Here is a 23,559-nt window from a genome sequence, read left to right as displayed (position 1 = left end):
ATCCATTACCCAAGCCGAAGTCACTGAGGTGGTTTGCAAGCTCCTCGGTGGCAAGGCACCGGGGGTGGATGAGATCCGCCCTGAGTATCTCAAGTCTCTGGATGTTGTGGGGCTGTCTTGGCTGACACGCCTCTGCAACATCGCGTGGCAGTTGGGACAGTGCCTCTGGAGTGGCAGACTGGGGTGGTGGTCCCTCTTTTTAAGAAAGGGGACCGGAGAGTGTGCTCCAATTATAGGGGAATCACACTTCTCAGCCTCCCCGGGAAGGTTTACTCCAGGGTACTGGAGAGGAGAATTCGGCCAATAGTTGAGCCTCGGATCCAGGAGGAACAATGCGGTTTTCGTCCTGGTCGCGGAACACTGGGCCAGCTCTATACCCTTCATAGGGTGCTCAAGGGTTCATGGGAGTTTGCCCAACCAGTCCACATGTGCTTTGTGGATCTGGAGAAGGCATATGACCGTGTCCCTCATGGTATTCTGTGGGGGGTGCTTTGGGAGTATGGGGTTCGGGGCTCATTGCTAAGGGCTGTCCGGTCCCTGTACAAATGGAGCAGGAGTCCTGTTCTCATTGCCGGCAGTAAGTCAGACCTGTTCCCAGTGCATGTTGGACTCTGGCAGGGCTGCCCTTTGTCACCAGTTCTGTTCATAATTTTTATGGACAGAATTTCTAGGCGCAGCCAGGGGCCGGAAGGAATCCTGTTTGGGAACCACAGGATTTCATCTCTGCTTTTTGCGGATGATGTTGTCCTGTTGACTTCTTCAAACCAGGACCTTCAGCATGCACTGGGGCGGTTTTCATTCGAGTGTGAAGCGGCTGGGATGAGAATCAGCACCTCCAAGTCCGAGGCCATGGTTCTCAACCGGAAAAGGGTGGCTTGCCCTCTCCAGGTTGGTGGAGAAGTGCTGCCTCAAGTGGAGGAGTTTAAATATCTCGGGATCTTGTTCACAAGTGAGGGAAGGCTAGAGCGTGAGATTGACAGGCGGATCGGTGCAGCCTCCGCAGTGATGTGGTCGCTTTACCGGTCCGTCGTGGTGAAGAAGGAGCTGAGCCAAAAGGCGAAGCGATCGATTTACTGATCGATCTACATTCTGACTCTCACCTATGGTCATGAGCTTTGGGTAATGACCGAAGGAACAAGATCACGGATACAAGCGGCTGAAATGAGTTTCCTTCGCAGGGTGGCTGGGCGCTCCCTTAGAGATAGGGTGAGAAGCACAGTCACTCGGGAGGAGCTCGGAGTAGAGCCGCTGCTCCTCCACATCAAGAAGAATCAGCTGAGGTGGCTCAGGCATCTCTTTTGGATGCCTCCTGGACGCCTCCCTGGGGAGGTGTTCCAGGCATGTCCCCCCGGGAGGAGGCCCCGGGAAAGACCCAGGACACGCTGGAGTGACTATGTTTCTCGGCTGGCCTGGGAACGCCTCGGTGTTCTTCCTGAGGAGCTGGCCGAGGTGTCTGGGGAAAGGGAAGTTTGGGCTTCCATGCTCAGACTGCTGCCTCTGCGACCCGGCCCCGGATAAGCGGATGAAGACAAGACAAGACGAGAACTTTTCGGTTTGCGAACGGAGTCAAAGAACGAATTACGTTCGTAACCCAAGGTACCACTGTAATTTTTTAACATATAGGTAAGGATTCATGCAGTAGAACAATATTAAAATGCAAGTTCATGAATTCAAGTTTATGATTCTAAGTCAAATTCACAATAATTTACAGTCTGTGATTAATTTCTGCACATTTTCCCTCCAGATTTTGCTCCTGTTTTGGATTAAATCCAGTGAGATAATGATTTAATCAAATACAGACGTCAAAATCATACTAAATTCTTTAAAACCTGCCTCTAATTGAGACTTTAAAGCCAAACAAATCCATAAATCACTCAGACAGCAGCTATTAAATCAGCAGTAAAGCTTTTCCTCTGCTCACGATCCCATCTGTGAGTTTGGAATACTGCATCAGGAATAAAACACACATGGAGTCTTATTTCACTGCCACTTTTACATATCACAACCAATAATTCCTCTCAGGCGAATTCCTCTGCGGTCTCTCTCTCTCTCTCTCTCCCGGAGCTCAAAGGCACACCTAATTTCTCAGAGGAAATGTTTGTGGTTAAGGAAATTAAACTGAGTCCTTAGCATCACTTTGACTTTGACAGAGGTGCTGAGTGTGTAATTCAGATGCAGTTATTTCTGGTGTATGATGTGCTTTTCATATCACATGTGATTACAGGCTGCAGCATGAGTCTTAGTGTGGAGTGGGACAGAAAAAAATATCTTTTTTTTTTAACCTCCAAAAGAATGTTAGAGAGAACTGTGTGTGTGTGTGTGTGTGTGTTTCTGTTCAACTCGGCAGTTCAACAACCATATCATATAACTATATAAATAAACTCCATCAATATAACAATATTATTACGTTACACCACAGTGCTGCTGGATTCTGACTGTGATTGGTCAGAAGGTGTTGATTAATTTTCTAGAACGGCAGCTCTGACAGTAGTGCAGAAGCAAGTCACAGGTTTATATTAAGAGGTAAATTTGCAGGTTTGGCAAACTTACTTATTTGTTGTCTTAGTAAAATGAAGAGAGAGAATGAAGAGAAACTGGTGAGGGAGTCAGTGTTTAGTGCTAACGTAAGTGTCAACAGGAACGTGGTGCACCGTCAGGAATCTGGAACCAGACAAATGTTTGGGAAAAGCCCCCCGATGGCCCCAATCAGCACAATTTGCAATGACAGTTATACTGTAAACCCCCTTAAATCTCCCGTAAAGCTATTATACAGTGCACCGTCGCTGCCCCAAACCCCCTTCAGTGGATACTGTTAGTCATGGATACCGGCTAGCTACCTGTACTGTCTTACGTACATCATTAGGTGAACCATCAGCGCAATGAAACAAAATATAACAACTTCTAGCCTGTATGCTCAGAGATACCACAAATTGTTGTGTGTCTGTTTTGTTATTTATTGATTTGAAATGATTATTTTGTAGAAAGTTACTTGTTTTGCTTGTGTAAGACTTGTGGATGGGGGCGTCGTGGCTCAGGTGGCTAAGGCGCCATACCATAAATCCGGGGACCCGGGTTCGATTCCAACCCGAGGTCATTTCCTGATCCCTCCCCGTCTCTCTCTCCCACTCATGTCCTGTCTCTACACTGTCCTATCCAATAAAGGTGAAAAAAGCCCAAAAAATATCTTTAAAAAAAAAAAAGAATCTTGCTCACTTTCCAATTTGCACGATTACCGTTAAGCATCTAAAAGCCGCGCCCCTAAAATCTACCTGCAGCTAGGTTAACCATGGTTTCAGGAAAATCAGCTACAACAAAACAAGTATTTTCTGCTCTAAATATTATCTCAAAGAGTCAACATTTTTTCATATCGTCCACCGAGAAAAGACTGTTTCAAGGACGACGAGTTACAGTCAGCAGATAATGTTTCATCAGTTGTGGGTAATGTTAGCTCCAGTGTTAGCACACTCAGTGTCAGAGAAAAACTGAACAATTTAACACACAGTTGGTTAAATATTTGCTGAGGCTGTTTTCATGACCAAGCCAATATGTTTATGATTTGTAGGTGCTGTCAGGTGTCAGGTGAAACACTGGCAAAGAAAGTGCCTTGCATAACAGGCAAATAAATTTTGAAACAGTAAAAGGTGTATAAACAAAGCCTGGATGCTGATGCTGGAAACAGATGGTGAGTCAGGCCCCAGTGTGGAGTGCCAGGGTAGAGGTTTGCGTTTGGGGATCAGGGGTCTCCATGGGCTTCTTTGCCCATGAAAAAAAAAAAATCACACTACTAATTTAAGGCCAGACAATTGAAGTAACCCAGTAGTTAACAATAAAACTGTATCAGATCAGCAATTAGAATGTTTTAGTCCTCTTAGAGAAATTGAACTAACTTCATTAATTTCCTCATCAAAATCTTCGACTTGTGTACTAGATCCCTCACCTACACGACTCTCCAAACAGATAATACTAGAAGCAACTGAAGCTCTTCTAAAAATAATAAATTCTTCTCTTAGGCTTGGCTATGGGCAGCACGGTGGTGTAGTGGTTAGCGCTGTTGCCTCACAGCAAGAAGGTTCTGGGTTCGAGCCCCGTGGCTGGCGAGGGCCTTTCTGTGCGGAGTTTGCATGTTCTCCCCGTGTCCGCGTGGGTTTCCTCCGGGTGCTCCGGTTTCCCCCACAGTCCAAAGACATGCAGGTTAGGTTAACTGGTGACTCTAAATCAGACCTGGGCATTTTACGGCCCGCGGGCCGCATCCGGCCCTTTGGTTCATTCTGACCGGCCCGCGTAAGGTTAATTAGAAATTACAAAATAAACGTATTTCCTAATTTTACCTCATGCATGGACTGAATGTGCATTGCTTTTATTTTGAAGTTGTGTTCAACAAAAACGCAATGCGCACGACATGAACATGATATGAAATCCCATGAAACCTAATCTCGCGATAACTACTTCCGTAATTTGTCCAGACCAACCACAAACTTGTACGTCATCCTTCAAACGGTCCAGCCAATCACATACTGTAGTGTGATGTCACCAGCAGGCGCCGGAGCCCGAGCCGATCTGTAGATCTGATACCTACACCGAATCGACTGATGATCATCTGTCAGCTGTGCTTCGCATCTCCACCTCAGACATTCAACCTGACTCTGATGCACTCGTTAAAGACCAACAGAGACAAGATTTCTCTCACTGAACAAATAAAAAACTGAAAAACACCAAATGAGGTGATTAGACTACAAATGTGGGGATCATTATTATAATATGATGTATCTTGTTTGATATTTGGAGTAGAAAGACAATATTGTGATGTCTTTATTGTGTTTTGGGGTGAATGTGACTGAAAAAAAAATGGTACAAACGTTCACATTTTGTTAACCACTGTTTTGGCAAATTTGATTGAATAAATGACATTTTTTGTAAGGCAACCTCGTTTCTTCCATACTCTTACCAGTCTTAGCAGCTTGTAAAAACAATGTTATTTACTGCTTTATATGAAGAAATACAATTAATATTATGCAGAATTTAGTTCAGTCTTTTGGTCCGGCCCTCCACAAAATTTTCTGTTTCTCATGTGGCCTCATGGAAAAAATAATTGCCCACCTCTGCTCTAAATTGAGCGTAGGTGTGAATGTGAGTGTGAATGGTTGTCTGTGTCTATGTGTCAGCCCTGTGATGACCTGGCGACTTGTCCAGGGTGTACCCCGCCTTTCGCCCGTAGTCAGCTGGGATAGGATCCAGCTCGCCTGCGACCCTGTAGAACAGGATAAAGCGGCTAGAGATAACGAGATGAGATGAGGTGAGGTGAGGTGAGGTGAGGTGAGGTGAGGATCGGCTATGTACCCAAATCCTTTAAACTAGCAGTTATCAAACCCCTGATTAAAAAACCTGACCTTGATCCCTGTCAGCTGTCCAATTATCAGCCAATATCAAACCTCCCCTTTATCTCCAAGATCCTTGAAAAAGCTGTGGCACAGCAGTTATGCTCATATTTACATAGGAATAACATCCATGAAATGTATCAGTCAGGATTTAGACCTCATCACAGCACAGAGACAGCTCTGGTTAAAGTAGTAAACGACCTACTGTTGGCATCTGATCAGGGCTGTGTCTCGCTGCTTGTGTTGCTTGACCTTTGTGCAGCATTTGATACCATTGATCATTCCATTCTTCTGGATAGACTAGAAAATGTTGTGGGAGTTAAGGGAATGGCCCTCTCCTGGCTCAGGTCTTATCTAACTGATCGCTATCAGTATGTTGCTGTAAATGGCGATTTTTCTAGACATACTGAAGTAAAGTTTGGTGTTCCACAAGGTTCTGTCTTAGGCCCACTGCTTTTTTTCCTTATATATGTTCCCTCTGGGTGATATTATTCATAAGCATGGTATTAGCTTCCACTGTAAATGCTTCACTGTTCCAACTTTTTTTGAAAAGTGTTTGCAAGAACCAAAATTAAAATGTGTTTATTTTGAAAAAAAAATCAATAATGTGCTGTTGTGTTGTTTCGAGTGTAATATAGGTCAAATATTATTTACACATCATTGTTTTCAGTTTTAATTTCAATTTCAACATACCGTCCCAACTTTTTCTGATTTGGGGTTGTGTATGTATGGGTTTTATTGTATGATCATCATGAAGTTGAAAAGAATTTATTTCTTTTGTTGTAATTTCAACCAGAACCTGAGATTATTTATTATGCTTCAGTATCGATCAATGAAAAACCCAGTCTTTTAAAATTTGAGCAACAAATACCAAAAACAGTACAAATGGACCCTTTAATACTTGAACCAGTTTCCTGGTGCCATAACTTATGGTAGTTTACTTTGTTAAATAAAAGGCACCAAAAAAAAAATCACACTAACTGTAATTATGACCTGGCGACTTGTCCAGGGTGTACCCCGCCTTTCGCCCGTAGTCAGCTGGGATAGGCTCCAGCTCGCCTGCGACCCTGTAGAACAGGATAAAGCGGCTACAGATAATGAGATGAGATGAGACTAACTGTAATTTTTAAAGCAGCAGTATGTAATGTTTAGTGCCCTCTGTTGGCTGGGAAATAAAATACAATAGTAACAACTTTCCAATTTCACAAATTGACTCCGCCCCCTCTACTGAAACTTCATCTGTCCTGTGAATGAGTTGCCTTTTGCCTTTCAGGGGAAAAGGGGGTGGGGCTGAGTGACTGTCCACAAAAAAAAAATGTGAATAGAGGCTTGAATTGAAGAAAAGAACCAGGTACCTGGAACATGGTAATGTCGTGAGTCATTATCAGGTTTTGATGGGTGGGGCCAAGTGTCAAGCTGCAGAGAACATAGTGGGCAGGGCTAGATATTATTTTGAATATATTACAATATTGTGGTAATGAATTTGATTGTTTTTTTTCCTTGAAATGATGTGATTATTATGGTTTTAGAAACAGTTTTTCATTTCATTTCATTGCAACATTTCAACCTGCACCTGTATCTCTAATATTTTAAATAAATCAGGGCTGTCTGATTGGTTAAGGCTTTTTGCTAATTAATTAATACATTATTTCAAAAATTAGCAAGTCCATACTTCGGTATCACACACAAGCTGCATTACTGTAAAATGTTTATTTCTGTTTTAGTATTAAATGCAGCAGAATGAAAAAAATACTGAAATAGTTTTAAACTTTATACAGCCATTTAATATTTAAATAAAAGTAAAATGTTATCATATTTATTTATTAAATCGCACTTAGACGCACACTGTTAAATTTCTGTTCATTTATTTGAGCGGTCTTTATTCAAGGCTTTCAAGGAAAACAAATAACAAACTGAAACAACGTCTTTGAGATTTTCAGTGTAGAAGCTCATTATAGTTTCCACCACAGCAGCGCTGCTGAGTTCTGGACTCTGATTGGTCGGAAGGTGCTGATTAGTTTTATATAACAGCAGCTCTGACAGTAGTGCAGGTTTATATTAATACATTCTAATACATTGTTTCTATAGTAACAGCTCATTCACAGGGGTGTGCCCAGTGGACACGTGAAAGAATTGTTGCCATGGTGACACACTCTGTAACGTTTCTGGAAGGAGTCTCCAGTGTCAGCACTTTGTGAAGCTGGAACTTTAAGTTTTCCGACATCTTCAGGACAGAGGAGTTTACACTTCTTCTTCTTGACAGTTTCTCGGTAACGTATGAAAGTTGTTGGGAGTAAATGGTCATTCGTAATTTCCACATGAACATTGTAATTATGCAAATTAGGCTTGCAGGTTTGTTGTTACACATTTATGAATCTGATTACAACTTTCTAACTCAAAAAAACAACAAATGTATCATGACAATTATACACTATAATCACGTTCAGCCAAAAAACAAGTCGTTAATTTGTATCTACAACTCGTAGCACTTTTTTATTTTTATTTCAGCTCCACCCTCTCTGGTCTTTGCAGTGATACACTTGGCCTGGCCCCACCCACTTACCACGATACAGCTGTGAGATGCAGAACGGGTGATTTGTGAACACAGTGTGAATGTTGTAAGTGCATAAATTGTGAATCGTAATCGTATCACAAAAATGTTCAATTATGTACATTTGAATTTGTAGCTGTAATATACTCACACAATTTGACTGAATTTGCAAATTAAAAATGATCATTCACATACGATTTCTTTGAGCAAAAAAAATTGCTTTGGGAATAATAACAGATAAAATGTTAATTCAGTGTGCTGAAACTCAATTTCCTGAAAAACGTGTGCACTTTATGCACAGGTCAACTTCATTAAGTGACTATTTGTGAGTTTGTAACTTTAATAATTCAGTATCATTTTAATTTAATGTTTTATCTGTTTTAACAAACCTAATAACAATATAATCAGTGTTTTGAGTTTATAATAATAATAATAATAATAATAATAATAATAACTTTAAATCACTGACTAATTGTGAATGCTGGGAGTGTAAGCAGTGCACAAGTCCAGCGTTAGACGACATTAGCCGTGATGAAGATGTAGATCCGGGCGAGGAAGGTGGTGAAGGTGCCCTGCCTCAACAGCTTCATTTCCACGTCCAGCAGGAAGTCATGTGGCTGCGGGAGCTGGCGCTGCAGGTAGATGGCGCCGGTGTATGCGTTCAGCTTCCTGGGGCTGAAGTAGCCGTCCTCGTTACCGCTGCTGATTCTGATAATGATGTTGTCGCCAGAGTAGGCGGGAGATGGACCCATGCGGAAGATGAGCGCTGGGACGATGATGTTCGTCTGGAAGCTGAGCTGGTAGTAGGTGATTCTCAGCGGCGAGTTCTGGCACTCCACAAAGTTCAAGCAGCTGATTCGCTCACAGCGTCTGCCAGAGACAAAGAACAGAATACTTTCATTTGATTTCATCACATACTGTGGGCGTTAGCTAGTCACAGTAGCTAGTTAACTTTTTTTTGTCCTAAATCGCAGCTAAATTTTAAAGTCATAGTGTATTTTTAATTAAAAAATATCCATGCTGATAAACAAAACATATGTATCCTGTATTTGGATAAAATAGCTGTTAAATTAAGAAAACACCTAAAATACTGTCTTTAAAAATCAGTAATACTCGAGCTGTGATGCTAATTATACGTAAGGAATAAAGCATTGTGTGTGGTGCTGTTATAGGAAAATTATCAAAAATGTTTTTATTCCTTTATACCACAAGAATTTGCCTACAATTATAATTTTTTTATTTATTAAAGAATGGCACATTGTACTTTTTAAGCATTTAAAGTTAAATTAAATGTTGTGGTATGCCAGAGAAACTAATTAGCTCTTGTTGTCACTTATGTTATAGCAGCTATAAACATTCATTCCCTCACCAATCTCTCTTTATTCTCTCTCACAGTTAACAAAAACAATAATAAAAACGGAACTTGTTATATTTCTGTGAAACAACAAAAAGTAAACTCCTCTGTCCTGAAAATGTTGAAATAGATGAGGGATGGTGTGTGTGTGTGTGTGTGTGTGTGTGTGTGTGTGTGTGTGTGTGTGTGTGTGTGTTACGTGTCAGAGATTCGCCGGTAGTTTGTGGGACAGCTGAAGGACAGACAGCGAAATCCACCGTGAATGTTGTAGCATGTTTCCTCTGCTGTACAGTTATGAGCTCTGACTGCACACTCGTCTATGTCTGAGACACACACACGTGAACAGAGACACACACGTGAACAGAGACACACATGAACAGAGACACACACGTGAACAGAGACACACGCATGTGAACAGAGACACGCACACGTGAACAGAGACACACACATGTGAACAGAGACATACACGTGAACAGAGACATGCACACGTGAACAGAGACACACATGAACAGAGACACACACACGTGAACAGAGACACACGCATGTGAACAGAGACACGCACATGTGAACAGAGACACGCACATGTGAACAGAGACATGCACACGTGAACAGAGACACACATGAACAGAGACACACACACGTGAACAAAGACACGCATGTGAACAGAGACATGCACACGTGAACAGAGACACACGTGAACAGAGACACATGCATGTGAACAGAGACATGCACACGTGAACATAGACATGAACATGTGAACAGAGACACACGCACATGAACAGAGACACACGCATGTGAACAGAGACACACACACACACACACACACATGAACAGAGACACACGCATGTGAACAGAGACACACGCACGTGAACAGAGACACACAGACGAACAGAAATACACGCATGAACAGAGACACATGCATGTGAACAGAAACACACACATGTGAACAGAGATACACATGCATGTGAACAGAGACATGCACGTGAACAGAGACACACGCATGTGAACAGAGACATGCACACGTGAACAGAGACACGCACACGTGAACAGAGACACACATGTGAACAGAGACATGCACACGTGAACAGAGACACGCCCATGTGAACAGAGACACACACATGTGAACAGAGACACATGCACATGAACAGAGACACATGCATGTGAACAGAGACATGCACACGTGAACAGAGACACACATGCATGTGAACAGAGACATGCACACGTGAACAGAGACACACACGTGAACAGAGACACACACATGTGAACAGAGACACATGCACGTGAACAGAGACACGCACATGAACAGAGACACACACGTGAACAGAGACATGCATATGAACAGAGACACACACGTGAACAGAGACACATGCATGTGAACAGAGAGACACATGCACACGTGAACAGAGACACACGCACGTGAACAGAGACACACGCACGTGAACAGAGACACGCACGTGAACAGAGACACACACATCAACAGAGACACACATGTGAACAGAGACACACACGCATGTGAACAGAGACACGCACATGTGAACAGAGACATGCACAAGTGAACAGAGACACACATGAACAGAGACACACACACGTGAACAAAGACGCATGTGAACAAAGACACACACACATGAACAGAGACACACATGAACAGAGACACACACGTGAACAGAGACACACGCATGTGAACAGAGACATACGCATGTGAACAGAGACACACACACACATGAACAGAGACACACGCATGTGAACAGAGACACACGCACGTGAACAGAGACACACGCACGTGAACAGAGACACACGCATGTGAACAGAGACATGCACACGTGAACAGAGACACACACATGTGAACAGAGACACACGCATGTGAACAGACACACACACGTGAACAGAGACACACGCATGTGAACAGAGACATGCACACGTGAACAGAGACACACGCATGTGAACAGAGACACACACGTGAACAGAGACACACACATGTGAACAGAGACACACACACACATGAACAGAGACACACACGTGAACAGAGACACACGCACGTGAACAGAGACACACGCACGTGAACAGAGACACACGCATGTGAACAGAGACACAAACGTACGTGAACAGAGACATGCACACGTGAACAGAGACACACACACACACACACACACGAACAGAGACGGCAGGCAGCCCAGAATTCATATTAATAATAATTTAATTAATAATAATTAAAGATTTATATATATAGAATAAAGAGAAAAATAAGGGAAAATATTATTACTGAATAGTATTTGTTTAAATTATTTATGTTTAAATTATTTTAATGTAAAGAGCAGAAGTAAGTCACTGCAGTTTCATTTATAACTATAGAGCTGATTCAGATCAGTCTGATTCAGTTTAGACCTGATTCAGTCCAGCATGATTCAGTTTAGACCTGATTCAGTCCAGTGTGATTTCAATTTAGACCTGATTCAGTCCAGGATGATTCAGCTCATTTCTGATTCAGTCCAGCATGATTCAGTTTAGACCTGATTCAGGCCAGTGTGATTCAGTTTCAATGTGATTCAGCCCATCGTGATTCAGTTTAGACCTGATTCAGTCCAGCATGAATCAAGTTAGACCTGATTCAGTCCAGCATGATTCAGCTAATTTCTGATTCAGTCCAGCATGATTCAGTTTAGACCTGATTCAGTCCAGTGTGATTCAGTTTCAATGTGATTCAGCCCAGCATGATTCAGTTTAGACCTGATTCATTCCAGCTTGATTCAGTCCCGGGTGATTCAGTTTAGACCTGATTCAATCCAGCATGATTCAGTTTAGACCTGATTCATTCCAGCGTGATTCAGTCCCGGGTGATTCAGTTTAGACCTGATTCAGTCCAGCGTGATTAAGTTAAGACATGATTCAGTCCAGCTTGATTCAGTTTCGATGTGATTCAGTCCAGCTTGATTCAGTTTAGACCTGATTCAGTCCAGCGTGATTCAGTTTCGACGTGATTCAGTCCAGCTTGATTCAGTTTAGACCTGATTCAGTCCAGCGTGATTCAGTTTTGATGTGACTCAGCACAGTGTTGTTCAGTTTAGACCTGACTCAGTTGAACCTGAATATTGAGAAATATTGAGATAATTCTGGGAAACTCAATCACAGTCTGAACACATTCTCGATTCTCTAAAGAATCTCAGACCTTGGCAGGAGCGTCGGTTGGGAGCCATGCTGTATCCGTGTTCAGGACAGGCGCAGTTGTAACTTCCTGGGACGTTCACACACTTGTAGGCACAGAGATGACCAATGCTCTGAGAACATTCATCAGTATCTGTGCAGCAACAATGTGGAGGGAAAGACAGTCAGAAAATTACAGCACATCTCATCTCATTATCTGTAGCCGCTTTATCCTGTTCTACAGGGTCGCAGGCAAGCTGGAGCCTATCCCAGCTGACTACGGGCGAAAGGCGGGGTTCACCCTGGACAAGTCACCAGGTCATCACAGGGCTGACACATAGACACAGACAACCATTCACACTCACATTCACACCTACGCTCAATTTAGAGTCACCAGTTAACCTAACCTGCATGTCTTTGGACTGTGGGGGAAACCGGAGCACCCGGAGGAAACCCACGCGGACACGGGGAGAACATGCAAACTCCGCACAGAAAGGCCCTCGCCGGCCACGGGGCTCGAACCCAGACCTTCTTGCTGTGAGGTAACAACGCTAACCACTACACCACCGTGCCGCCCGACAGCACATCATTTACCTTTATTCTATAAATGGGTACAATTAGAGTTAATAGTGTTCAGGATGAAGTTTTCAGACCCCAGGAAAAAATAAAGATAAACAAATGTAATTTATAGAATGAGACATTTAAGATAACAGAGCTTCATTTTTTTTATTAAATTGTGGTAAAATAAAGTGTGTTATACTGTTGATAGTGAAAACAATTGGATTAAAAGGTCCCCTAGGATAAAAAGTCTCGAAAAACTTGCCTGCCTGAATCTTATCGTTATTTCTTCCTTTTTTACTGGTCAGTTTTGATCTGATTCATTTCAGCCTGATTCGGTTTAGACTTTATTCACTTCAGCCTGATTAAGTTTTGACTCGATTCGGTTCAGACTGATTCAGTTTAGACCTGATTCAGTTCAATTCACATTCAGAACACAGGAAGTAGCCACGTTTAATTTGTAACATTTTGGAATGCATTGTTTTGTTGAGAGTGGTACTTTATCCCTTTTTTCCTTCAAAATAAAACATGGGGGGCGTAAAAGTTTGCACTCAACTGCAACCAAACAGTAAGGAATTATTACCACGTAGCATGCAGTATACTCACTTAAACACAATTGTATAGTTATTATAGTTAATCACTAAGCTATGCTAATATACACTACCGTTCAAAAGTTTGGGGTCACTTTCAAATGTCCTTATTTTTGAAAGAAAAGCACTGTTCTTTTCACTTTAAACTAATCAGAAATCCACTCTATACATTGCTAATGTGCTAAATGACTATTCTAGCTGCAAATGTCTGGTTTTTGGTGCAATATCTCCATAGGTGTATAGAGGCCCATTTCCAGCAACTCTCACTCCAGTGTTCTAATGGTACAATGTGTTTGCTCATTGCCTCAGAAGGCTAATGGATGATTAGAAAACCCTTGTACAATCATGTTAGCACAGCTGAAAACAGTTGAGCTCTTTAGAGAAGCTATAAAACTGACCTTCCTTTGAGCAGATTGAGTTTCTGGAGCATCACATTTGTGGGGTCGATTAAATGCTCAAAATGGCCAGAAAAATGTCTCGACTATATTTTCTATTCATTTTACAACTTATGGTGGTAAATAAAAGTGTGACTTTTCATGGAAAACACAACATTGTCTGGGTGACCCCAAACTTTTGAACGGTAGTGTACATAACTAAATATACAAGAAATAAGACTCGGAAATGTGATGATTTATGGGAAAAGTGTGGCGTGTGTGTTACCTTCACAGGTGTGCGCGTCCTCGCGCAGGTAGTAGCCCTGTCTGCAGTAACACTGGTACGAGCCGTAGATATTAAAGCACTCCTGAGTACAGGGACTGCTCAAACACTCATTCACATCTGCATCATGACACACACCCATTCAGGAGGCGTTAACAGAATTCTGAACTGAGATCCAGGATACAGAATCAACAATATCCAGCATCCATGTTCAGTTCAATTGTCATTCCTCCTATGCTAATTCCTTGTGATGCTAACTCATCGGAATTGTGATCTGACACTCGCTGGGATCTGCTAGCAAACTTGACTAACAATAACTGGTCTAGTGATGTTAGTTAATTTATTAGCAAACCTGGATACTGCTTTTTGATAGTTAGCCTAATGTTATTGAGCTTGCTAGTGCTTGGTTGTTGTTGTTGTTGTTGTTAGCTAATATCAGCTGGTGTATTTGAGATCTTGGAAAGCTTTTAAAGCCAAATAGCTGTCTGCACACTGTAACCATGACAACACTCTTAGCATTGCTAGCTAGCATGGGCTAACTAACTAGCCTAGCTTGCACTTTCTTATCAGCATTGTTGGTCTTCTCTGGAGCTTTGCAGCCAGAAAATCAAGAGTAGCTGAGCTGATTGCATGATTTGTCCCGCATATTTTTGACTCGCACGCCTCCTGAGCCGTGACCTGATTGGTCAGGAGATTTTAAGAAATGAACATTACCTCACTCTGTGCATTTTTGAAAAGTTCAAAGTGTGAAAGCAGCCTATCAGAGAACCTGACAAAATTTCCTCTGTTAAAAAAAAAGTGCTAGACTCAGCAGGAGTGTTCATCACAGTGGTGTTTTTCCGCCCCCACTTCCTGACACACATCTTCTCCTTATCAGCTTGTACCTTCACAGTTCTTGCCATCACTGGATAAAGTGAATCCTGAAGTGCAGGAGCAGCGATACGAGCCTGGAGTGTTCTCACAAGTCTGAGCACACAGCCTGCCCGAGTAACGCCAGCATTCATTCACATCTACAGCCAGAGAAAGAACAGAGACGGAAAGAACAGAGAAAGAGAGAGAGCTGGAGGAGACGGTATTCACTCTAGTCTAAACACCGAGCTGAGGCCTGACGCTGAGCCACAACAGTGTGAATCAGCACCTGAGATAAGACTGAATAAAAGCCTGTGGTTCTGCTCCTGATAACAATGTAAACATACACATGAAGCATGACATCACCTGAGGAACACAACAGAGAACATGAACAATCATGTACAATTATCATAAAGTGCAAAAATGGCTGAGGAACATCTCCACACCTGACCCCTCATCTAAAGTCCAGGATTTATGAATATACATTAATATGCAAATTTCGCAATGCCCCATTTCCTCCTGCCATCTCTAACAGCCAAACATCACTATCATTAGCTAACATGCGTATCTAGCTGGTTAGCTAAGTGCGAGCAAACAAGCTTACATTACTCACAGGTGGGATTTCAGTATCGCCAAGTCCTCAACCCAGCGTTACCATGACAACTAAAACAGTGTTACCATTAACATTTCCAATGTTAGCTAGATTAGCACATACATTCTGCCTTCTCAGAAACTTTCACAAAACTTAAAAATTCCGAGAAACACATTGTCATCTTCAAATGATATTGTTTAGTGATTTTATTTAGCTTGTGCACAGCTGCGCCTCCAAAATCAGTTTAGTCTACATGAATGATAATCCATATTTTTCTTTGCATTTTTTGCTAGCCAGCTTGAGAGACAGTGTAAAGCATAAACTTATCGAATGTCATGAAATCTACACTCGTAGCAAACTCACATCGGCAACATAAACGAGCTGGATAAATTGACTAGCCAGCTAGTTAGCATTAACATTAGCCTCTTATTTGGCTGGTAAGTGTTCTCATTAATGCAGAAAACTACTAGCTTTGTTAGCATGCACACACACTGCTGTACGTTTAGAGTGTAGTGTGTATAAATACTTTATACATGTATGAATTAATGATAGCATCATATGATTGTGTATTGATAACATGTCAGACATGATCCATCCATCCATCCATCCATCCATTATCTGTAGCTGCTTTATCCTGTTCTACAGGGTCGCAGGCGAGCTGGATCCTATCCCAGCTGACTACGGGCGAAAGGCGGGGTTCACCCTGGACAAGTCGCCAGGTCATCACAGGGCTGACACATAGACACAGACAACCATTCACACTCACATTCACACCTACGCTCAATTTAGAGTCACCAGTTAACCTAACCTGCATGTCTTTGGACTGTGGGGGAAACCGGAGCACCCGGAGGAAACCCACGCGGACACGGGGAGAACATGCAAACTCCGCACAGAAAGGCCGTCGCCGGCCACGGGGCTCGAACCCGGACCTTCTTGCTATGAGGCGACAATGCTAACCACTACACTACCACACTGCCCAATGTCATACATGATGTTTATGCTAATGATTTTCTTTGTTGTTCATTCCAAAATAATATATTCAAATTTTAATAAATCCAGCATTTTTTAAAAGAAGAACTATAAAGAGTTGTTTCCTGTCTGAGACTCCAACTTCACAATGTGTGCTCTTCATGAGCTGTGACATTTGCTCTTGAGGCACATTAGCATGTCTCACCTACACACATCCTCCTGTACGTGTCGTACTGGTAGCCTGGATGACAGTCACATCGGTACGTTCCAGGGAGATTGTGACAAATCTGACCTTCGCCACAACGATGGACTCCAGTTTCACACTCATCAATATCTGCACACAACGAACAGGAAGGAGATGAACACTGTGAACAGTTTTAGTGCCTAACAATGACAAAGTGAGTCTGAGCATCAGGTCGCACTTTAATTACCAACATATCTGGTCAAACTATGGCACTGTAATAAAAAAAATTGGTGCTGTCAAAATTTTTCATCCGCACACCCAACATACACTACTGATCAAAGGTTTGTACACCCCTGTTCGTTGAATGCCTCCATTTGAATATTTTTTCCTTTTTTATTTTTTCCCAGTTCCCACCCTCCCACCACACAACTACCAAACAGGGTAACCGTGTGCTTCCTGCAAGGCCGCATCTTTTGAACTGCCGCTCAGGCAACGTCAGTGTCAGCCACCATGATTGGTGAAACTATAGTCTGTAAATTACAGCACATCATTTATCTTTATTCTACAGGTTGGTACAATTACAGTTAATACTATTAAGTGCGAAGTTTTCACACCCCAAGAAAAAATAAAGATAAAGACATTTAAGATAAAATATATTATTATTATTATTATTATTATTATTATTATTATTATTATTATTATTTTATATAAAATTATGTAGAATAAAGTATTTTATAATGTTGATAGTGGAAAAAAAACCAAATTGGATTAAAAGGTCCCCTTTTCTCATTGTAACATAAGTATTCTCTAAAAACTTGTTTGTCTGCATCTCAAATTAGATGCACCATGATTGGTTACTGTCACTGACAGCATGCCACCCCTCCCTCCTCCCTCCCTGAGAGCATGGCCAATTTTGCTCTCTTGGACTTCCAGCCATGGATGGCAGCGGCATCATCGAGATTTGAACTCATGATCTCCGTATGATAGAGCAAACATCTGTCAAGTCTTTGGGAACAAAGAATTATGACTTGTGGAAATGTTTTTGATGTTTTTACCACATATAAAGAAAAACACTCATGTCTGCGATGATTTGTGTTGTCGGAACAGATTTTGACGTGTCTTACTGCCCCGATTCATCACAGCTGAGTGATAAGTTTGAGGTTGAAGTTCACTCTGTCTGGAGTCTCTTTGAGATTCGAACTCGTCACGACTCTCGAGAACAATCTCCACACGTACCGGTACAGACCTCATTACCGTCGCCAAGGAGGTTATGTTTTTGGTAGCGTTTGTTTGTTTGTTTGTTTGTTTGTTTGTTTGTTTGTTTGTTTGTTTGTTGGTTGGTTGGTTTGTCTGTTAGCAACATTACGGAAAAAGTAATGAACGGATTGCTCTGAAATTTCTTCCAGAGGTGTGACTGGGCACAAGTAACAATCCATTAAATTCTGGCGGTGATCCGGATCACCTTCTGGATCCCGGATTTTTTTAAAGGATTAATTTTTTCCCCATTGAAATGAATGGCCGCGCGACGCAAAAAACAGTTTTTCCCTTCTGTAGGCCAAACCGTAAGGTGTAAAGTCATGAAACTTGGTACACTGATAGAGGAGTGGACCCTGATTGATTTCATCAAGTTTCATGTTGGTACGTCTCACGCTCTAGCGCCACCAACTGATCACAGTCTTACATGCGTTCATGCACGTAACTTTTGATCCGTATGTCCGATTTTCATAAGTCTGGTGCCGTTGGAATCCTTGGAGCTAGACGATTCCAACACACCCTATGACGTCATTCTCCGCCTAATCAGATTTTCCGCCATTTTGAATTTTGCCCAAAGTGAAGGTAGAGTGACCCTGGCCGCATGTTTTGTCCGATCATCACGAAACTTGGCACACATGATCTCCAGTCCATGCCTAACGAATGATATTTGTTTCGCTCTCATATGTCAAAGTGTTCGCCCGTGGAAGCCAATCAAAATCTATGGCGAAGCCACCAAACAGGAAGTGAGCTCATATCATGGAAACACTTTGACTTATCAAGACCATATTTAGTGGCATGACTCTGGACACCATCCAAACTACCCTCATAAAATATGATGTCATTTGGCCATTGGTCATTGGGGGCGTCACAATTAGCAAAAACGTATTTTGGCTCATATCTCAGAAACGCTTTGACGTAGCAAGACCATATTTGTTGAGATGACTTTTGGCACCAGTTCATGTACCCTCATCAAATTTGGTGTCATTTGGATACTAGGGGGTGCCACAATGAGCAAAAACATGTTTTGGGTCATATCTCTTTACGGATTTAGAATTACATCTACATTTTCATGTTAGTGCTGCTCTGGGATGTCCCTGTAAAGAACCTTGCCAGCCGGTCATCTCCGTATGAGAATCCGCCTTGTGTCTTGGCCAAACTTTCGCGTGTTGACACAAAACTTGTCGTGTGGGCGTGCGGTCGCCTCTCTTGCCGGGTCGCCATGGCGGCGCACCTGAGCAAGCACACTTTCGCATTTTCTCCGGAAATGTATTCTAGTTATTATTATTACCTCCGCCAAGGAGGTTATGTTTTCGGTAGCGTTGGTTTGTTTGTTTGTTTGTTGGTTTGTCTGTTAGCAACATTACGGAAAAAGTAATGAACGGATTGCTCTGAAATTTTTTCCAGAGGTGTGACTGGGCACAAGTAACAATCCATTAAATTTTGGCAGTGATCCGGATCACCTTCTGGATCCCGGATTTTTTTAAAGGATTCTTGGCGGAGGTCTGCGCTCTCTGAGTGCTTTTCTAGTTTAAATATGACTTCCTTCAGCGTGTTTGCATGTGATGTAAATATTTGAAGCAAAAAGTTTACAAACAGCTATTTCCTGTGTAAATGAGGGCGTCGGCTTTGTTCACATCAGAGGACGTTTTAAAACAAGCGATTATAGACCGATTTATTTCAGCTTTAATTCACTATATCTGAATTCCAGTTAGTCAAAAGTTTACATACACCAAGCTGACTGTCTCTAAACACTTCCAGAAAGTGACCTAATTGCATTTAGTACTGAGCTTCTGATTGGCTATTTGTCATAATTCAGAGTTAACTGGGATTAGATCTGTGGCCGTCAACCAAGACCTCAGAAAATGTCCAGTTCCTCCTGAGGAGACGTTTCGAAACTAGTGAAGATACCATGAGCATCTGTATCCAAAACAAAACATCTTGGGAGCACACAGACGCTGCATCATGAGGAAAGTGTGGGATGAAGAACTCTGGTCTGAAAGGTTCAGCTGAACCCCAAGACAACAACAAAGCTACTGGTGAAGGAGTTGGAGGTACAGCACTGCTTGAAAGTTTGTGCATCCTTGAATATTTTTCTGTATTTCTGCATAAATTTGACCTGAAATGTGAGCAGATCTTTGTTTAAGCCCTGAAACTAATCAGTGGATTGGTGGAGGACAAACTTGTAGAGATGGTTTTGTAACCTTCTCCAGCCTGGTGAGCGTGGATTATGTGGATGAATCTTTTTCTGAGGTCAGTTGATCGAGGATTGCTGCACTTCCATAAATGTGTATAGTGAAGACCAGACTTGAACAGTAAAGACCCAAGTTTTTGTTCTTGGAACATGCGCGGTCCGACTAAACTCACGCTGATTAACATGATGGCAATTTCACCCTTCAGTGAACTCATACTCCTTGAGGTTCACATCATTTTTTTTTTTTTTACAGATTTCTTGATGGGGGATTTGTTTTTCTGTGAATAAATTTTTCAATTAATGTTTGGATTTTTCTCATTTTTTCAGTGTGAGATGAAGCGACTTCACCAAAAGGTGGATTTGTTTCGAACCCTTTTTACTAATCTTTACGAGGGGTGCCAATAATTATGAATGGTTCTGTCATTTATTATTATTATTATTATTTTTTTTTTTTTTTGGAAAGAATATACAAATTAGGTCCTGAGACACAATCAGTTTTTTTCTCATTACACTACTTGTGGGCGTGGCTTCTTCTTTTTTTTTTAATCATTATTGTTTTCTGTAACACCCCTGATCCTGTGCCTGAGCTCACTCTGAGGCTCTTCAGGAGTTTTATTTGTGTGTGTGTGTGTGTGTGTGTGTATTACCGATACACCTGCTGCCATCAGGACTGGAGTGATAGCCTCTGCCACACAGGAGGATCTTGCGCTGGCAGGTGTACGAGCCGATTGTGTTGATGCAGTTAAACCCGGGACTGCAGGGCTGTGTTACTGTCCTGCACTCATCAATATCTACACACACACACACACACACACACAGCAGAGATACTGTTACCAACCTGAAGTTGTGTATTTCTTCAATGTTTTATTCCTTTTATCCATCAGCATCACTAACGTAAACAATTATTAATTAATTAAAGAACAACATGTCAGGGGCGGCACGGTGGTGTAGTGGTTAGCGCTGTCGCCTCACAGCAAGAAGGTCCGGGTTCGAGCCCCGTGGCCGGCGAGGGCCTTTCTGTGCGGAGTTTGCATGTTCTCCCCGTGTCCGCGTGGGTTTCCTCCGGGTGCTCCGGTTTCCCCCACAGTCCAAAGACATGCAGGTTAGGTTAACTGGTGACTCTAAATTGAGCGTAGGTGTGAATGTGAGTGTGAATGGTTGTCTGTGTCTATGTGTCAGCCCTGTGATGACCTGGCGACTTGTCCAGGGTGAACCCCGCCTTTCGCCCGTAGTCAGCTGGGATAGGCTCCAGCTCGCCTGCGACCCTGTAGAAGGATAAAGCGGCTACAGATAATGAGATGAGATGAGATGAGACAACATGTCGTACATTTTATCCATGTATAGTCACACTTAATGTCAGTGAGTTCTCGCTTACATTATCGCAGCTTTAAACAGCTATAAACTCTTACTTCAGTGTCTTAATAAGACAAATAAAAATGCAGCTTGTCGTCTTTTTGTTCCTGAGAGACCGTAAAGAAGTGTAAACTCCTCTGTCCTTACAGTTCCCGCTTCACCTCTGACTGTTACACAGCGCTCACACTGGAGACTCCTTCCAGAAACGTTACACAAATCTGCTGTACGACTCCCTGTGAAAGAGCCGTTGCTATAGAAACTATAATGTATTAATAAGACAAGACAAGAGCATTAATATAAACCTGCACTACTGTCAGAGCTGTGGTTCTAGAAAATTAATCAACTTCTGACCAATCAGCATCCAGAACTGATTAGTGAACAGTTTTTAGCTTCCTACAGGAATTCTTACTGGGAACGGAAGTTTAGTGTTGTAAGGTTTGATATCAAATTTGTACTTATTATACATTCATTATTTTAATTAATTATCCTACTTAAAATTAAACCACATAAAACCTGAACTCATGTCTGAAAATGCTGAATAATTGATTTTTCAAAAATATCAGAATCGATATTATATTAGTCCCTCAGATTAAACCCTGAGGATCAACGGAGCGTCACTGCTCACATTCAACTGTAAAAGTTACTCAAGACTCTCAGATTTTTGTTTGATGCACTTCTGAGTTCATCCCTTCGATTTACTCTTCTAGCTTTTACGCATGACGAGAAAAGCAGAGGATATTATTTCTCAACTGACACTTTTACAGCGTTCAGGGTTTTAGGTTTTTTAGTTCATTTCTTCAGAGCAGATCTGAGGCTTGCTGCCTCGACATGTCTCCAGGTTCCTGTCCCTGCGGGCTAATTCCACCAGTTTACAGAGAAATAAAGAGAGAGAGAGAGAGAGAGAGAGAGAGAATCTTATTTCAGCTTTGTGATTCTGCTGCAGCATCAGTTCACTAATAAATTAATTAACTCATTCATTTTTATCTTTCCTCTTGATTAACCACAACATCTGAATACAAGCTCTGCCTTCAGATGTTAGGCCCCACCCCTTGTCTGTGTCTAACACTGGTATGAAGTTACACCAAATTTTCCCATTATAAGTTTCTTATTTTATCTATCTTTGTATATAGTCATGGCCTAATGGTTAGAGCAGCAGCTTTGGGTCCAAAAGGTTGCTGGTTTGATTCCTTGGACCAGCAGGCATGGCTGAAGTGCCCTTGAGCAAGGCACCGAACCCCCACCTGCTCTGGGTGTGTTTTACATTACTCTGGATAAGAGCGTCTGCTAAATGGCTGTAATGTAATATGTAATGTGTCTGATTTACACATTTGTATGTGATTAACACATTCCTCTACCTGTTAGCCACATGAGCCTCTGACTCCAGACACCAAATGTGTCGTCACACACTTTGTTGTAAGTGTAAGCTCTTACCGACACACTGGCCTTGTGAGTCGTGAGCAAATCCTCCTGGACACCTCAGTCTGGCTCTGCAGCTGAACGAGCCGGCCGTGTTGATGCAGTCGAACCCTGGGCCGCAGCTGTGAGCTCCCAGTGTGCACTCGTTAATATCTGCAAGACAGACAAAGAAGCAGATTCACAGGTGAAGTGTAATTTTTAATTTCTAGTAGCGCTGTGGACTGGACCACATGGTGACTCCTGGACCTGGTACTTACAGTAATAATATATCTGACCACTAGGTGGCACTGTGACTCCAGGAACAACTCGAACATCATCTCCTGGACACTGCAGATGTTCAGTTACAATCTTCTCTTTACTCTAAATTTTTTGTCTGAAATATAATCTCTGTAGTGATGTGAAGAAGTGAGAGCTCCATGTCATGGACAGAGACGTGCTGACGTGATCCGGATATTCAGAAGAAAACAATCCAGAAATAAAATTTCTCTGATTTTCACTGACATTAAATATTAGAGGACCACACATAAA

The 23,559-nt window shown here is 42.1% G+C and overlaps 1 protein-coding gene across 2 annotated transcripts in view; it reads right to left on the bottom strand.

Moving 5' to 3' along the window:
• Positions 1 to 7,238: 7,238 nt before the first annotated feature.
• Positions 7,239 to 23,559, bottom strand: part of LOC132896352 (fibulin-2-like) — a 91,342-nt gene continuing 75,021 nt past the window's right edge. For both annotated transcript variants that reach the window (XM_060937117.1, XM_060937118.1), the window contains 8 exons: positions 23,047 to 23,184; positions 20,910 to 21,053; positions 16,839 to 16,967; positions 15,108 to 15,233; positions 14,227 to 14,343; positions 12,444 to 12,572; positions 9,480 to 9,603; positions 7,239 to 8,796 (listed from right to left, as the gene is read on the bottom strand). In XM_060937117.1, the coding sequence (XP_060793100.1) occupies positions 8,439 to 8,796; positions 9,480 to 9,603; positions 12,444 to 12,572; positions 14,227 to 14,343; positions 15,108 to 15,233; positions 16,839 to 16,967; positions 20,910 to 21,053; positions 23,047 to 23,184 (1,265 nt within the window). In that variant the 3' untranslated portion in view covers positions 7,239 to 8,438. The remainder of the gene's footprint in view (positions 8,797 to 9,479; positions 9,604 to 12,443; positions 12,573 to 14,226; positions 14,344 to 15,107; positions 15,234 to 16,838; positions 16,968 to 20,909; positions 21,054 to 23,046; positions 23,185 to 23,559) is intronic.

The sequence above is a fragment of the Neoarius graeffei genome, chromosome 13 (assembly GCF_027579695.1).
Source record: "Neoarius graeffei isolate fNeoGra1 chromosome 13, fNeoGra1.pri, whole genome shotgun sequence".
NCBI classification, from domain to species: Eukaryota; Metazoa; Chordata; class Actinopteri; order Siluriformes; family Ariidae; genus Neoarius; species Neoarius graeffei.
This window is presented reverse-complemented; position numbering and strand designations above follow the sequence as displayed.